Raw genomic sequence first — 18,245 nt, 5'->3', positions numbered from 1 at the left:
AAGGTCAACATTTTCTTTTTACCAATTTCTATCCAATTGGCATGCAACTAATGCCAAAATGTTCATAATTCAATGCCCAATCTTGTGATATGTGAAGGTATCCGCTCTACCGAGTGTCCGTTCTAGTTTAAATTGTATTGCATTTTTCCCCCCCGTTAAAATTGTTCAGTCCGGATCACGTGTTCTCCAGACGGCCCGAGCTAAAAATACACGTCAGACTGCCATCAACAACAATAAACTGTGAGCGTCACGTTTTCAGCCTTCAGCTCGGGTTCATGGATCCATCAGAACGAGACTCCTGCACGTGGAATAATAAATCATATAAAACTATCTCTAAACCCGGAGGAAGAAAACAAAGCCACTCGGGTTAGTTACACAAACCGTCATGTTTATGGGGAACATCCAACACGGACTCACTTTGATCCTGTTAGTTCTTCCAGCACAGAGCAGCATTCAAGTGCAACAGTTATTCCAGCATTATTACATTTGTTCAAGAACATTCATAGAAAAAAAACAACACTTATTATTATCACTTATTAAACAGAAATTAAGTCTAAAATTTAAGTGAAAAACAACCCGACAGCAGGACGTTGACAAACAGTAAAAGGCGAATATTAAACACTTAAGAACAGATATACAGAACAAGTAAAACATGACATCATTGTTTTAGAGAGCCGTCCAGTGGGGGGGGGGGGGGGGAGAGGACATTGTGTATCCAGTGAAATGTTTGCCTCTTCTTCCCCCCATTCTGAGATTAATATTCAGCAGGTCAATATTTCAGACGCAGTAGTGCACGTTTTAAAGATAAATTTAAACATCGACGATTTTCAACCACGTCCTGAAGACAAAGTGTCGGTTCAGTAACAGCAAACAGACACCACGTAAGTGGCAAAAAAGACACACAAAGGATCAGGCCCGGTTGCCTGGATACAGCATATTAATGACCGTGTGATCAAAAGGTAAACGCACAACAAACTAAAATATCGCCTGAAATGACGTAATCTGTTTTTAAAATCTATATATTTTTTTGTTATAGTGCAAAACTATAGAAGTGGTTTCAGAGTGCACGAGTCACGACCCATAATGTTAGCACCTGGCGTATTAATACTTTTGAAACGTAGTGAATTAAATTCAGTTACGGGGAGGACGCCGCCCGTGAGGACACATCTCTAGCACACAGGTGTTTCGTAGTAAAATGTACCAACACACAACTATTAGGAGTTCATTCTCAGACCAACCCGTGGTTCTTATGGCGTTAGCGTTCCATCACATACTTTGTCAATCAAATGCATTTGTTAAAAAGAGTCAGTACCGCCGTCCACACGTAGTTTGCTCTGCGTGACAGAGGGAATGTTGTATTATTATGAATACTAACTCATATTATTCGTGGTCATTGAGCAGTGTTCTTCAGCCTGGTTGTTCTGGGTCTCCTGGTCACGCCCTGAAGCTCCAGCTCCTCTGGAAGGGCTGGATGGCCTGGAGGGGCTTCTTGAGGTTGAAGAACATGAGGTGGGGTTTGAGCCACGGGCTTCTCTCAGGCACGACGGCCGCCCTGCTCTCCTGGGTGGGGAGCCGCCGCAGGTAGACGTCTGGGTACGACCTCTGGAACTGAGGAGGGAGGCCATTACTGGACAGGAAGTGTGCACCAAAGACGACCCCTATACGTGCTGGGGCCACAGCTCTCTACTCACCTAAACATACAAGCTCTTTATTCACCTAAACATACTAAAATAAAAGCTCTTTATTCACCTGAACATAATAAAATAAAAGCTCTCTATATTTACCTAAACATACTAAAATAAAAGCTCTATATTTACCTAAACATACTAAAATAAAAGCTCTCTATATTTACCTAAACATACTAAAATAAATGCTCTATATTTACCTAAACATACTAAAATAAAAGCTCTATATTTACCTAAACATACTAAAATAAAAGCTCTATATTTACCTAAACATACTGAAATAAAAGCCGTTGAACATTCAAACCACTTTCTTAAACACACAAATGGCCGATGAGTAAATGTGACGGGACATTGCTTGAGAGCGGTTTGATATATCGACCATCAGGACTTGAAATAGGCCCCTCCCCCTCCCGGACGCCAACCTGTTTGAGGCGCTTCCTCTTGTCCTTGGCGGGCAGCTCCCGGTCGGCGATCAGGCCTTCCAGCAGCGCCTGCAGCGGCGTCTGGGTTCCGATGACCGTGCGCTCCTCGCACTCCACCCGGCTGATCTGCTTACAGAACGCCGGAGACGCACTGAAGTCGGTTTCTGAACCCGCGTATTTGATCTGGCGGAAGACGCACAGGAACGTACGGGATTATAAAAAACACGAGGATATGCTGAATATAGATTATAGAAAAGCCAAATACGCCACCATACTGAAATACAGCCTCCAGGGGTCATGCACATGTTGACCAATGGATGTAAAGGACTTTAAATAACATTTCCGTGACCAAACATTTTGTGAAATCTCGGTGTATACATGAGATACAATGGTTTGATTCAAAGAATAAATATTTCAAAAAATGTGTATTCTTTTAATAAAACTGCGTAAATGAACGTTACACATTTTCAGGACTTTTAAAAAACTTTTGGGATAAAAAATGTTTTCACAGACTTTTCCAGGCCTGGAAATAACCTTTTCCAGGTTTTCCATGAACGTACGAACCCTGAAAAAAATAGGCAAATAGAAGCTTTTGCCAGACTACTGAACACATACAGCGAATTTATTTAGCTGTTGCATTATTTATTATCAGCTGGATAAAATTAATATATAGGAACTGCCAAATGCTCAGGGTTCGTACGATCATAGAAAACCTGGAAGTGGTTATTTCCGGGCCGGGAAAATTCCGTGAATTTTTTTTTCATCCCAAAGGTTTTGGAAAAAGTCATGAAAAGAAACTTGCTGTGATATAACCTGGAATTATTGTACATTTCTTAAGGATTCATTGTATTACCCAGATCTGTCGAACGTGAATAATCAACATGACGAATATGAGACACGTGAGATATTAGGATAGTTCAACTTTTTAAATCTCATTTACAGCGATCAATGGGGAAGAAATGATGTTTTCAGTCCTCTTCACATCGCGGGATGTCGAGCTTGTGCATCTTCCGTCGGGCTAAAAGATAACAGCCAATCATCTGGAGGCCCAACATGTAGACCACAGACTGTCATCGTGTTCTCATGCGACTGACAAAAGAAATAAACACACATGTTCACATCAACATGAACCCGGCGGTGCAGAGAGGACAACATAAGAGGGGAAGAGCCCATCAGCACATGAAAGAGACCACGAGGGCTCAGGGTTCCTCTTGAAGCAGTCAGGACTAACAGAGAAATAAAAAACCTGTGAAGGCATCACAACTGACGATGCGTCTCCCGTAGCAACGGCTGTTAACTCGGCATAGGAAGATGATATTTCAGCGGCAGTAGAGGTAGAAAATACAGCTGATCCTCCCATCACCGCAGGTCATGACAGAAGAAACTGAAATAGGGTATTTTTTCACGAAACCGACAACTGGCTGGTTTTAGAAGTAGACGCGGCTTTAATAAATATAATAAAACTTTTAGAAGTAGACGCGGCTTTAATAAATATAATAAAACTTCCAAGTGACGGCACCACACACACACACACACACACATACAAATTGTAGTACAGTTCAATCACAGGTTCAATATAACAGTGGTCACAACATGTCGCATATCCAGCGGTACATTCTAGAAGCTATTTAGATTCAGTCAACTTTTATTTTGTTGTACCATTTCATTAGTTTCATAATTCTGACCATGTGAATTGCACCCTGTGTATGTGTGTGTGTGATGCCCTAAAAATCCTAAAAAGTAATGCTCAACTTTCTGCAAACAACACCACGATGCAATGTGTCGCATTTTATAGATGCTAATATTACTGTTATTGTCATGAGTCATAAAGTACCGAGTGTCGAAAGCAACTTTATATTTTATTAGATCTTCAGGGCGAGACATAAAACATAAATGTCGCAATTCGGAAAAGTAAAAGAATTTGAGTTAAAGGTAGACGTACTAAAAATGATTCTCAGGTGTATTTGATTCCTCCAGTATCCTGGAGCAATAGGATGTGTCCGACATGTATTAGTAAATGTTTTATTATGAACATAAAATAATATTTCAAACAAAGAAAAGTACAAAAAAAGAGAGGAAATTGTAACGGTCAGGTTGTAACAAGTGACTCGGCCGAACACGGGGACCCACCTGAACTCTCTTGAGGTGGGACAGGTGCTCCTCGACCTGGCGACGCAGCCGGGGGGGAACCTGGAAGATGGCGTGGTGGTGCTCCATCATGAACACCACCAGCTTGGTGGCCAGCAGCTCATCCACGTCCATCTCCTCCAGCGAGCCCAGGACGCAGTGCGAGAACATCTGCACCATCTGCAGAGGCCAGCACAGGACACAGGACACAGGACAGAGGACACAGGACAGAGGACACAGGACAGAGGACACACGACAGAGGACAGAGGACACAGGACACGGGACACAGGACACAAGACAGAGGACAGAGGTCAGGAGTGTGTACACACACACACACACACACACACACACACACACACACACACACACACACACACACACACACACACTCTGTGTTACAATCCCCAGGTTTAATAAGCAAAGGTTCTGGACTCAGGATATTTCCGACAGGCCGGCGTGTGTTTACCTTGCAAAATTCAATCCAATAACAAATAGGAAACTATAGCAAATAAGACCGTTCTTACACAATATAAAAAGTGTGACAAAGATATAGACATAATCAATGTAATTGATCCTCCTCTGTTGCCCTCCTGAAAGGTTTTTTTTCTATTTCTTGGGAGTCGTTCCTGATCCGATGTGAGGTCAAAGGTCAGGGATGTCGTCTGTGTACAGATCGTAATTTGTGATATTGGGCAGTAAAAAATAAAGTGAATTTTAATTGTGTGTACAATACCCTGTGTGCATGCTGATCCTACAGATATGCAGCCAATAAGCGTGAGGTGTGTGTGTGTGTGTGTGTGTGTGTGTGTGTACCAGTGTGCGGGTGGCGATGGCGTCGTTGAGCGGAGGCAGGTGGGGATTGTGGCAGACCCGCGCCATGAGACGCATCAACAGCTGCAGGCGCCTCCGGTTGGCCGGCGGCAGCAGGAGGCAGCTGACTTGGAGAGCCTCGGTGGCTTCTTGCTGCTGGGGCAGCAGACCTGCAGAGACACGAGGAGGAGGAGGAGGAGAAGAAGAGTCCTGATCCTCGGGGAAGACGCATACAGGCCGGATGCAGCACCAACGGCCTGCGGCGGCATCTTTGATCCGCATGGTGAGGCACTCACTGAGGATGTTGACGAAGACTTCATAGAGATGGAAAGTCAGCAGGGGTTCTTTGAGTCTCTGGAAATAGTCCGCCACAGTTCTCAGAACATCCCTCTCGAAGCCCGGGTACACTGGCTGTTTGCTCTCGTTGCCATTGGGCCCTGAGGGGGAGAACAATGGACCGCTTAGCACAATTAAATGTGGAATACATCCACATGAAACACCCAAAACGGTGCTGTAGATTGTATGGGGTATGTGCACACACAACACACACACTAAACCTGAACACACACTCACCCTAACCCCCTAAATACACACACACCCTAAACACACACTCACCCTAACCCTAACTCTCTAAACACACACACACTCACCATAACCCCCTAAACACACACTCACCCTAACTCTCTAAACACACACTCACCCTAACCCCCTAAACACACACACACCCTAAACACACACTCACCCTAACCCCCTAAACACACAAACACGCACGCACACACACACACAAGTTAAACCCAAATTGAGCCATCTGGTAAATTTGGCTCCTATTCTCTCAAAAAAAGAAAGAGTGGGAAAAAAGTGAAGCGTGCAGCTTCAGCTTAGAGACCAGAGGCGTCACAATCATCTAAAGATGAGACGGTTACCCTTCAGCTTCTTCGACCTCACTGCAGACCGCAGCAGATGGTGAATTATTTGTTTAATTCTTTAACCCTCCTGTTGCCTTAGGGTCAATTTGACACGCTTCAATGTTTAACCCTCCTGTTACCTTTATATTTACTAACATATTTTACCCTTGGGGTCAATTTGACGCCAGCAATTAAAACCTCCAGAAAATGATTAGAATTAATATTGTTTTCCAAGTTTAAGTGTGAGGTACTTTATGTTTGTTTGTTGACAACCGAAAGAACACCGACATTAAACATTGAATGGGGTCAAATTAATCCTAAGGCGGCAGGAGGGTTAAATATTGAATCGGGTCAAATTGACCCTAAGGAAACACAAGGGTTAAGTGAACTTAAAAATGAATACTTACAATTGGCGAGGCATTTCATGGCCGACGCCACCCAATACGGCATGTCCTCTGGGGAGGGGGGAGACGCGTGAGACGCCACAAAACCTCCCGTTTTACTCCTCGCGGTGACTCGGGGGCGTCTTACCGGCTTTGTTCTCCAGCACGACGACGCCCGTCTTGTTCACGCCGAACACGTTGTGAACGATGTGCTTGCCGTGGACGAGCGCGACGTCCAGAACGCCGTCCAAGGACCGCAGGCCGAGCACCCGCTGGAGGCTGAAACAGAGTGGGCGTCGAGCATCAGGAGTCGCCCTGGGGTGCCCCTTCAATAACAGCTCGGCACACAACTACGTGTTATGTCACATGTTAGCAAAATCAACGTATAAAAAGAAAGAAGACGAGTAGCTGATGATGCGACTACTCTCAGTTGCCAGTTTTCAAACTATTAAACAACTGGAGCCAAATAAGCCAACATACAGCAGCCTAACCATCTTTTTGTGTCTCTTAAACGATGTATTTTACGAATTTTTAAGCACTTCATTTCTTTTAGATGCTTTGTATATTTTAATGCTATCCTTTATTTATCAATTTAATTATTTATTTTAAAGTGTATTACTATTCACATGTTTTTAACTTATACCCCGGGGCTCTTATTTTCCATTTATACACTACCGTTCAAAGGTTTGGGGTCATCCAGACAATTTCGTGTCTTCCATGAAAACTCACTTTTATTTATCAAATGAATTGAAAATTGAATAGAAAATATAGTCAAGACATTGACAAGGTTAGAAATAATGATTAATATTTGAAGTATTAATTTTGTTCTTCAAACTTCAAGCTCAAAGGAAGGCCAGTTGTATAGCTTATATCACCAGCATAACTGTTTTCAGCTGTGCTAACATAATTGCACAAGGGTTTTCTAATCAGACATTAGTCTTCTAAGGCGATTAGCAAACACAATGTACCATTAGAACACTGGAGTGATAGTTGATGGAAATGGGCCTCTCTACACCTCTGGAGATATTTCATTAAAAACCAGACGTTTCCACCTAGAATAGTCATTTACCACATTAACAATGTATAGTGTGTATTTTTGATTAATGTTATCTTTATTGAAAAAACAGTGCTTTTCTTAGAAAAATAAAGACATTTCTAAGTGACCCCAAACTTTTGAACGGTAGTGTATGTTATGGGGTTTTGCTTATTTATTTTATTTGATCCATTCTTGGGTGAGCATTAGGAAGCATCCGCGTGTTTTAATTGACTTTTTCTGCCCCTTTAATTTTACTTTTCCCATTATGAGCCCTTCCCTGATCTTAAATATAAAACATTTTAAAATCTATTTCAAAGACGCGTTTACTAATTATTATTTTTAAATACAGTCCTCGTAGTGCCAGTGCCCCTCTTCATCCTCGGAGGATGAGGAGGACCCCACCCCTACCCTCCAGGAGCTCAGCAGACAGAAGAATTGTGACTGTCAGAGCAAGGAAATGGTTATTATGTTTTAATCGCCGCGTATTTATTTATTTGTAGTGTGCGTGTTTGGGTGTTATTCACATAACTCAAAAAGTATTAAACCGAATCGCATGAAATTTGGTGGGATGATTGGTTATTATCCGGGGACCATTTGATTAGATTTTGGGATTGATTGGGTCAAAGGTCAAGGTCATGAAAAGGCCAAAATGTGGCTGAGCCGAAGGTATGCGCTCTACCGAGTGCCCGTTCTAGTTCTTGTTTGCATTAAATACAATAAGTCAATTTTAACGTCGGCGTACTTTGCTTCCCATGATGAATACAATGAAGTCCCATCTGGCTACGCACTTTATACGACAAACAAACCGAAAGAAAGCTGTGGAACCACCTGACAGAACGTCATGTGGAAAGAGGTTCCGGTTACATACTGGGCGACTGTCATCGATTTCCAGATGTGGTCCACTTGCTTCGGCGTGATCTCCTTCCTCCGGATGAGCTTGCACTCGTGCACGTCCCCGAGAGCAACGCTGTGCCTCTTGTTCCACGGATCGGAGGCCTGACCGCCGAGGAACAGAGACGCGGATGAAAGAATTCAGCGAGCGGAAACATAGAAATACTTCTGTGACATCAACGCGGACACACGGCAGAATACACGTTGATGAAAGAAACCCCACCGGGGGGAACTTTGTTGTCATCGTCGTTGTGTTGATATTTACTCAATGGTGAGGTTCACAATGTACTTTCCACCGTGGCGCATTGCACTAGAACTGGGGGTCTTTCCACAGTTGTTGTTTACCTTCGCATTGAAAATGCGGAAGGTAATGTTTTGATCACCGTGTATTTATTTATTTATTTGTATGCGTGTTACTCGCATAATTCAAAAAGTATTAAACCGAATCGCATGAAATTTGGTGAGATGATTGGTTATTATCCGGGGACCATTTGATTAGATTTGGGGATCGATCGGGTCAAAGGTCAAGGTCATGAAAAGGTAAAAATCTTCTTTTTACCATAGCGCGGTCAATTTATATCCAATTGGCATGCAACTAATGCCAACATGTTCATAATTCAATGCCCAATCTTGTGATATGCGAAGGTATGCGCTCTACCGAGTGCCCGTTCTAGTTCCCCGATATATTTGTATAAATGCGGTGGGATAAATATATATAATATAACAACAGCATCCAATGTATCGCTTTCCGACACAGAGTGCAACAAAAGAAATAATTACAGCAGCAGTTTGCAAAACTAAAGGCGGGGGAGTATTTTGTGCCTCTTGTGTCGCATTATACAAATTAAAACCGACCTGTTTACTAACCTGCGGTGCATAATTATGCATCACAGTGGTAATTAAAACCGGGTAGATTCTGAAAATATCTCATCTCGCTCTCTGCTAAGTTTGCATACGCCTGCACACTTCAGACGCCTCCGTCTCGTTCTCACCATGACGGATGACTTCAGGGGTGCGGTGCTTTCCCTCTGGGGAAATTCTTCATAGTCATCCCAGCGAATGAGTCGAGGAAGGTCACCGCCGTCTCTCAGCAGAGGCCTCGGTGGGAAAGACTTGAGCGGGGACGAGGCGGGGAACCTGGAGAGAAGGTTTGGGTTTGAGTTTAGTTTAATTTCGATCAGCAAAATTTACAACAATCAGGATTCAACAAAAGAAGAAAGTGGCTGACCGAAAGGGTCGAGGCTGAAGCTATCGAGCTTATAAGTGCCCTAACCTATGACTTCTCAAAAAAAATAATTTCAAAGAACCATATATACATAGTAATACACATACATACATACACATATATACACACATACAAAAAACAAAACAAACAAACCAGAATTTCAAGAACTTGTCCCCATTAACCGTTACTTATTATGCTTCATCAATGCTGTTACGTCTGTACTTCTCCAGTCAATTCTTTAAATTTTTCTTGAATATCACCAGATTTTTACCAGAATTTTACTTTCTTTGATGTCATCAGTTAAAATATTCCACTGTTTCACCCCACAGACAGAGATGCACATGCTTTTTAGCGCCGTATGAGCAATTGGCTGTTTGAAAATCCATCTCCCTCTTGGATCACACTCTCCTTCTCTATCTCTATCTCAGCCGAGGAAAACGGACCCGAGCCGCGGCGCCGTACAGGATGAACAGAGTCCCACCTGTACAGGTGCCCGCCGTCCTCAAAGTCCTCCGTCCCGTGGCGTCCTTTGACGTCTTCGACGACGTGGGCCTTGAGGAACTTCCGGAGCAGCTGCAGAGTCTGGTAGCGCGTCACCTCGGGCCCAAAGTTGTAGTTGCGCCTCAGCAGCTCGTGCAGATAGTCCACGGCCTCGGATCCCGTGAAGCTGCACTCGTGGTAGCGGAAGTGCGCCCAGTGCCTCCTCAGCGGCATTCCTCCGCGGAACAGTTTAATGGTTTCATTCCACTGCGTGAAAAAAAAGATAAAAAGGGGAAACATATGTGACGAAGGGAGACGATCGGGTGCTACGGATGCTGTGGAGCGGTTGTCACGGAGAGCGAATTAAGGCGATTTAATATGTGATACATCATGATAATAAATAATGATTCATTTCTGGAGCCACAACGCTGATTGAGCCAGATAACAGCTGTTCATGCCATCAACAAGATGCTATTTTCAGTGATATTAACGGCAGTTTGGAACATTGTTCTGGTTGCTGTGAAATAATGATGCATATAAAGACAAAAATTATCAGCCCTATGGGGAAAAAGAAAATGATAAAAATAGTGTGCATACAAATGGTAATAATAAGACTTTTAGGCAGTAGTCTACGGACAACAAAACATAAACTAGAACGGGCACTCGGTAGAGCGCATACCTTCGCATATCACAAGATTGGGCATTGAATTATGAACATTTTGGCATTAGTTGCATGACAATCGGATAGAAATTGACCGCGCTATGGTAGAAAGAAGATGTTGACCTTTTCATGACCTTGACCTTTGATCCGATTGATCCCAAAATCTAATCCAATGGTCCCTGGATAATAACCAATCATCCCACCAAATTTCATGCGACTCAAGAAGATTTTGACCTTTTCATGACCTTGACCTTTGACCCGATCAATCCCAAAATCTAATCAAATGGTTCCCGGATAATAACCAATCATCCCACCAAATTTCATGCGATTCGGTTTAATACTTTTTGAGTTATGCAAGTAACACGCATACAAATATATTAATACAGGGCGATCAAAACATAATCAGACAATCATATTCATTAACAATTATAACTTATTTCTTTGATTTTTAGAATTTAAAATTATATTTATGATTGTTTGTGTGTGTGCAGTTCAGGCAATATAGATAGAACGAACAAAACAAAGAACCAAAAAAAAAAACGCTATTACATTTTCAGAATTATATTCGAAATGATGGGGCATTTGTTGCCTCTCTCCGAGTGATATCAGGGGCACAATCATATTTCTTAGGGGCAGTTTTGCCCTTTGCCCTGGTGTATTTCAGACGCTGTCTGCATGTTCTCCATTTTATAGACTAGTGGTGAAACAGTCACCACTGTCTCTCTTAAGAGCGATATAAACATAACTAAAACATAACACACAACAAACAAAAACCTCTCCAACCTCTATCCCTCTCCCTCCCTAGTCTCCCCCTTGTCTGATGTATTTCTCTGTTTATATGTACACTCTCCCAAAAATGTTCAATGTTACTTAATTTGAAAGACTGGATGGTATATATTGAATACTACACCTGTGCTGATGTATACTTTGTAAATTAAGATACTGTCCAAAAACGAAAAATAAATAATTATTTTAAAAAACTAAAAAACATCACACACACAGAATCCAAGCCACGGTCCTATCGTCACCAAAAGATTGGCAGGTATGAATACAAATGGAACATTACGTCCCCCTTTTAGTGTTTTGGATGGTGCAGGGGTTATGTATTATCAGCTCTCCCAAATGGGCAGGAAAACAAAAGATAAAAGTAAGAAAAGAAAACAGATAGAATTTGGCGACACGGGGCCATTACATCCCAAGAGAGTAGTGAAGCAAATGATGCCCACTCTGGTCGGAATTATGAATAGAGCTTTATGCGTGGTGGAAAAAAATGCCGAGAAGTAAAAGCCAAAAAGTTTGCCTCAAGCCTAATGGGCTAAAAAAGGGGCAGTATTATTTCATCACAACAAGATACAGAAAAGGGTTCTGTCCGTGGAGACGGCTCTTCGTGCTGCTGCTGCACCTCGTTTGTCTTTTTGGGGCAGCAGGTGGTATGTTATGGTTTTTCAGTTTCTTCTCTGGGAGGAAAATAAATGGCTTTGGGAGTTTTGATACCATAAATGATGCATTTACAATGTACTTGTAAGCTTTGTTTGTATATAATACACCTTAATAAACTGTAGTTTTAGAAAGATATGAGTCTAAATGGGACACGCATCGTGTAGCAGATCAAACTAGAAAGAAATCCATCACAGAAAAAGATAAATAGCTATTTTTTCAAGTGCACGAGTGGACTCTGCAGATCATCTTCCATGATTATTTTCAGTAGCTTCTCTTGACACGGAGCATTACACCTTTTACGTGTGATTTTTTTATATTCTGATATGTCACAGTAAGAAAGGAACAGGTGCACATAATAAACTGGATGATGGCTGAAATCCATTTGGCTGCCTTGTCTGCAGGGTCCTGCTATTGTGCCAACGGAGCGCTTTCACTGTGACACAGCTGGCGTTCACATTATTAGGTGAACACCTGGGTCAACATGTCAACATGTCTGCTGTGAAAATACATTATACAAGACTTAAAAGAAAAGCTTTAAATACCGTGGTTGGCTGAATTAACACAGTACTATTATTCAAATCGGACGTGCAGGTGAATGCCCTGAACGCCACCTTGGACGTTGTGACGTCACACGTGTAGGTTATAACGTAAACACCTTGTAGTATTCGTGTAAATGGAGGAATTTAAACGTAGTCGCGACTGAATACATGTAACGTTACGTCAGGTTCACGTTGCAGGTTTTTGCGTTACCATGGTGAGTTACCCACTTCAGGGCAGACATATTTTAACTCACAAGTTGCTCTTGTTGACTCGTCTCTTAGAAACGCACTTTTAAGGACAAACGGTTTGAATTCCCGACTCGAATAACGTAAAACAACTGTGAGCGAACAGACGTTAATTCACCTAATTAATGTTACGTAAAGTACGTTAAGGTGTTGGCCTGGTCGAATATAGAGTTACATTGCCGACGGATTTATTCGAACACTAAAAAGAACGCCACACATTTATTGATACATTGTTGCGTTGCACAGTAAAAGTTACGTTCGAAACAGACTCACCAGCTTGGTCGCTCTGTACGGACCCGGTCCAATGACTTTACCGTCCATTCCGATCCTGAAAGCCCACTTTACTCGTGTGGAAACATAAATACATATATATGCACATATAAATATATATATGTGTAACTTCTAGAAGTTTCCCACGAGCCTCAGCTGCAGGCGAAAAGTTGTGGTGCGAGAGTTTCTCAACAGAAACGTTGCTGCTCACTTTGAATCTCCTGCGTCTGCGCGTCACACCGTTGGAACGACGTGATTAGACAGCGAGCTGGTCACGTGACCACCGGGAATGCGGCATGAAGTGAATGGAGACAAAACACTCAACGATCAACTGCTGCTGCTACTAGACTTTATATATACACGAATATTACAGGTAGTACTATGTGTTATTGAGGTACATTCAATATTTCAGGTAGTACGATGTGTTATTGAGGTACATTCAATATTAGAGGTATAGTACTATGTGTTATTGATGTACATTCAATATTACAGGTAGTCATATGTGTTATTGAGGTGCATTATGTATTACAGGTATAAGATGGGTTATTAAGCTACATTATATATTACAGGAAGTAAGATGTGTTATTAAACTACATTATATATTACAGATAGTAAGATGTGTTATTCAGGTAGATTATAGATTACAGATAATATGTGTTATTTAGGTACAATATATGATACAGATAGTAAGATGTGTTATTGAGGTACATTGTATATTACAGGTAGTAAGGTGTGTTATTGAGCTACATTATATATTACAGGTAGTAAGGTGTGTTATTGAGCTACATTATATATTACAGATAGTAAGATGTGTTATTTATGTTAATGAGGTGCAATATACATACACCAGCATTACCAGTAGGAAGATGTGTTAGTACATTATATATACGCCAAAATTAGTAGTACGATGTGTTGTTCATTTTTGAGGATAGGTTTGAAACGTTCATATAAACAACAAAAAATACATGTTTTAATGTGCACCTATTTACCTGAGAACTCAACAAACATATTCAAGAATAATAATAATCAATACCTTTTAATCAATACCTTGGTCAGGGGGCCAGCAAAGAAATCACCATTCTTGAGAACTCTAAAACATATTTTAATCAATACCTTTTAATGAATACCTTTAATCAATACCTTAGGTCAGGGGGCCAACAAAGAAATCACCATTCTAGTTCTAATAACAAACACACACACACACACACACACACACACACACACACACACACACACACACACACACACACACACACACACACACACACACACACACACACACACACACACACACAAACAAAAGTGAGCAGTTAACTCTTGGCCGTCATGCTTTTACATTTGACACAACCAGTGATATTTTAATGTGTGTATATATATGTATATGTATATACATATATGTATATATATATAAATATGTGTGTATATGTGTGTCAATAAATCCAAATTTATAAAGAAAAAACAAAAATGCATGTAACACCTTACTGCCTGAATTTATTTTCAATTCTATAGAAATATTCAAAGATATGCCACATGGATTTGATTTCATTCAAAAGGACGAAAAAAAATTACCTGAGTCCGCATGACAAAGATTGTGGCCAGCGATGAAAAAAACCGAAAAAACAATGTACCCCTAACTGCTAATCACCAAACAGCAGCCTGATACGGTTAGTGGCCGGTGAACGGAGTATTTAGGAACCAGAGAGCGAGCCATTTCCTTCAAGGATTGGTAAAGCTACAAGAGAGTGAATATTACAACCTACACTCATCAGGTTGCCAATGATTCAACGCTATTTGCAAAGGAGTTTACAATATACAGGACTGTCTCAGAAAATTAGAATATTGTGATAAAGTTCTTTATTTTCTGTAATGCAATTAAAAAAACAAAAATGTCATGCATTCTGGATTCATTACAAATCAACTGAAATATTGCAAGCCTTTTATTCTTTTAATATTTAATAATTTTTTAATTGCATTACAGAAAATAAAGAACTTTATCACAATATTCTAATTTTCTGAGACAGTCCTGTATAAGGTCACCATGAAGCAGTCAATGTTGTGCTCACAACTTGCTTCCGCTGCCCCCTAGTGGCCGAAAACATCCGCTGTCGCTTAATTCAGCTTGTACGAAGACTTCGTCGTGGGAGAGTCAAGACAAGACAACGATGCAACAGTGTAAAAAAACATGGTTGCTCAGCCGACATGTACAATGACATTTACATGTCATGGTCTCTCTCTCTCTTACATGTCATGGTCTCTCTCTCTTACATGTCATGGTCTCTCTCTCTCTTACATGTCATGGTCTCTCTCTCTCTTACATGTCATGGTCTCTCTCTCTTACATGTCATGGTCTCTCTCTCTCTTACATGTCATGGTCTCTCTCTCTTACATGTCATGGTCTCTCTCTCTCTTACATGTCATGGTCTCTCTCTCTCTTACATGTCATGGTCTCTCTCTCTTACATGTCATGGTCTCTCTCTCTTACATGTCATGGTCTCTCTCTCTTACATGTCATGGTCTCTCTCTCTTACATGTCATGGTCTCTCTCTCTCTCTTACATGTCATGGTCTCTCTCTCTTACATGTCATGGTCTCTCTCTCTTACATGTCATGGTCTCTCTCTCTTACATGTCATGGTCTCTCTCTCTTACATGTCATGGTCTCTCTCTCTCTTACATGTCATGGTCTCTCTCTCTCTTACATGTCATGGTCTCTCTCTCTTACATGTCATGGTCTCTCTCTCTCTCTTACATGTCATGGTCTCTCTCTCTTACATGTCATGGTCTCTCTCTCTTACATGTCATGGTCTCTCTCTCTCTCTTACATGTCATGGTCTCTCTCTCTTACATGTCATGGTCTCTCTCTCTTACATGTCATGGTCTCTCTCTCTTACATGTCATGGTCTCTCTCTCTCTTACATGTCATGGTCTCTCATCCAAAACATCCACTTTCCGGTGGGAGGACTCCTTGACTTTTTCCAGTGGCCAAGACGCACTATTTTATATTTGCCCTCCACGCGTCGAAAAGAAAAAAGAAAAAGTGCTTCTCGGTTCTCTTTGAGTACAGGGAGAGGAACACACAGAGTTCAATTTGACACTGCTCCACAAGTAACTGAACTCCTCACATCCTTATCCAACATCTGCTCACAGATTGATGTGATTGGGATCTATCTCCTATCTCCCAAATCGTGGTACCATGCCCAACACATCTCCGCCTGGTATATTATGTCATAATGAAAACAAACGATCTCATCGACCTCGTTAGCAGATAATACATTACCACGGCTTCAGGATGAGCGCCTATTTTTTTGGCCATTGTGCTCATCGGCCTCCAGCACTGTGTGAGGTCATCGCAGATACAGCACAGGGATGGATTAATGAGCTCAGGGGGCCCCTAAGCCAGAGCCTCTGCGCGTGACGTCGCTGTTATTAACATTGTATTGATATGAATATGATATGACACGATGCGCCGTAGCCGGTATATGCTAGGCTTAAGTCATTCATGTCAGTAACAGGGCCCCAATAGTCCTACTGAGGTCCTACTGAAAAACTAAAGAATAGCCTAAACATTCACTTTGAAGATGTCACAAGAAAGAAACCATCATGATACCTTTCAAGTGAGTGTTTATCCCCTCAGTTTATCTATAGGACTTTAGAGGGGCTGAGTACTCCATGCAATATGGGCCCTTCAACTCTGTAGGGAGAAATCCAAAAAGCAAGTGCAAAACAATAGCATTAGAGCTCTTTCTAAGCACCCCCACCCCCAACACACACAAATGCGCTGTTTTTGTGGCATTTCTGTAAAGTTGTTCTTCATGAAGACCCCATTATGATGTTATCCACCCCTGATCTGTCTCAATGGAGCCCCTCAATCATAACACATCATAACATTTCACTGTATGCTCCTTTAAATATGTTTTAATGGTAGGCCTTAACTGGGACAAGTGAGATTCCTTACATGAGCTTAAAAAACTATTTTGAACAGTTTTTTTTTTTTTGCGGGGGGTTGGGGGGGGCCTTGACAGGTCCAGGCCCAGGGGCCCGTGGTTTCTTAATCCGTCCATGATACAGCATAGATATGCATCTGCACATTAAAGGTCACTGCTCCACTGCTCCCCATATCATATTTTTGTATGGTTACTCTTTAACTAATCAGCAAGTGTGCGCTGGACTACCAACGTGCATGTGAACAAGGTTGAATACTGCTGTTATCAAAATATATATTATTATGAACTATATATTTTAGCTTGAGAGCGGCATTCAAATACTGTAAGACGTGAACATCATGTACCTGTCTCAGCAGCAGCCTACGCAAGATTGTATTTCAGATCTAAATGTACCACTTCAACTCCACGAAGAGAAATCTGATTGACGAAAAATTTACTTTATAGTATGAGAAAAGACAAATGTGTAATTACGGTACATAATAGAAAAATCAAGCAACATGACAGGAGCAGAAATAACTAACGACCCGGAGAGGATAAAAGTATTTTAATCAATATGCAACAGGATAAAAAGATGAACAATCAATAAAAGGGATGTGACGGTCAACCAAAGTGCAGAGATACAACACATTCAAAAAATATGACATAATAATACTAATACATTTATTTTATAAGGCGCCTTTCAAGGCACTCAAGGTCGCCGTACAACACATTCAAAACAAAAACAGACATACATTTATGAATAATTAGTCGGCATGTGTCTCGCTAGTGTCTGTCTGCATGGACCCCGATCTAGCGGACAGACACTAGATCGGGGTCGGATGTCTGGTCACCCTACCTTTGCTCACATTTTGTACATCCATTGGATCTTTGCATAAGAGATATTTGAGCTTGGAGTGACGACTCAATCGTTCCACTCAGCAATTGAGAAGATGTGCATCTGAAGAGATGGTTTAATGGCCCAATCTCGTTTAGAACTGAAGGAGAGCGAATGAGGACTGCTCAGCGGTGATTTGTCGACCCTCCAAATGATTACGTTTGAGTAAATTGAGACATTTGTCAAGTAAAAAGCCGATTTAATACCCATGATCCCAAACTTGTCATGAAGTTGGAAAAGAGAAAGTCCCATCCACTCACACATGTACTGTTCTGACGGCAATTTTCACAGCAATTTTGAAATAAATGC

At 41.5% G+C, this 18,245-nt stretch overlaps 1 protein-coding gene across 1 annotated transcript; it reads right to left on the bottom strand.

Moving 5' to 3' along the window:
• Positions 1-367: 367 nt before the first annotated feature.
• On the bottom strand, positions 368-13,296 carry depdc1b (DEP domain containing 1B). The gene is made up of 11 exons (XM_056444934.1): positions 13,124-13,296; positions 9,966-10,231; positions 9,252-9,396; positions 8,237-8,364; positions 6,481-6,611; positions 6,357-6,404; positions 5,341-5,481; positions 5,048-5,214; positions 4,238-4,414; positions 2,108-2,290; positions 368-1,608 (listed from the first exon to the last, which is right to left on the bottom strand). The coding sequence occupies exons 1-11, from the start codon at positions 13,169-13,171 to the stop codon at positions 1,435-1,437; spliced, it is 1,608 nt and encodes a 535-aa protein (XP_056300909.1). The 5' UTR covers positions 13,172-13,296; the 3' UTR covers positions 368-1,434.
• Between the last annotated feature and the right edge of the window lie 4,949 nt (positions 13,297-18,245).

This window comes from Pseudoliparis swirei, chromosome 22 (assembly GCF_029220125.1).
Source record: "Pseudoliparis swirei isolate HS2019 ecotype Mariana Trench chromosome 22, NWPU_hadal_v1, whole genome shotgun sequence".
NCBI classification, from domain to species: Eukaryota; Metazoa; Chordata; class Actinopteri; order Perciformes; family Liparidae; genus Pseudoliparis; species Pseudoliparis swirei.
The sequence above is the reverse complement of the archived record's forward strand: the minus strand, read 5'-3'. Positions and strand labels throughout refer to the sequence as shown.

Bases quoted from the DNA above. Each gene is read 5' to 3' on its own strand.
- depdc1b (XM_056444934.1), bottom strand. From the start codon at position 13,171: ATGGACGGTAAAGTCATTGGACCGGGTCCGTACAGAGCGACCAAGCTG. The intron at 8,365-9,251 runs GTGAGAACGAGA...CTCGGCGGTCAG, and splicing joins CCCTGAAGTCATCCGTCATG to GCCTCCGATCCGTGGAACAA. The intron at 2,291-4,237 runs GTGGGTCCCCGT...GTCTTCCGCCAG, and splicing joins CCCACCTCAAGAGAGTTCAG to ATCAAATACGCGGGTTCAGA.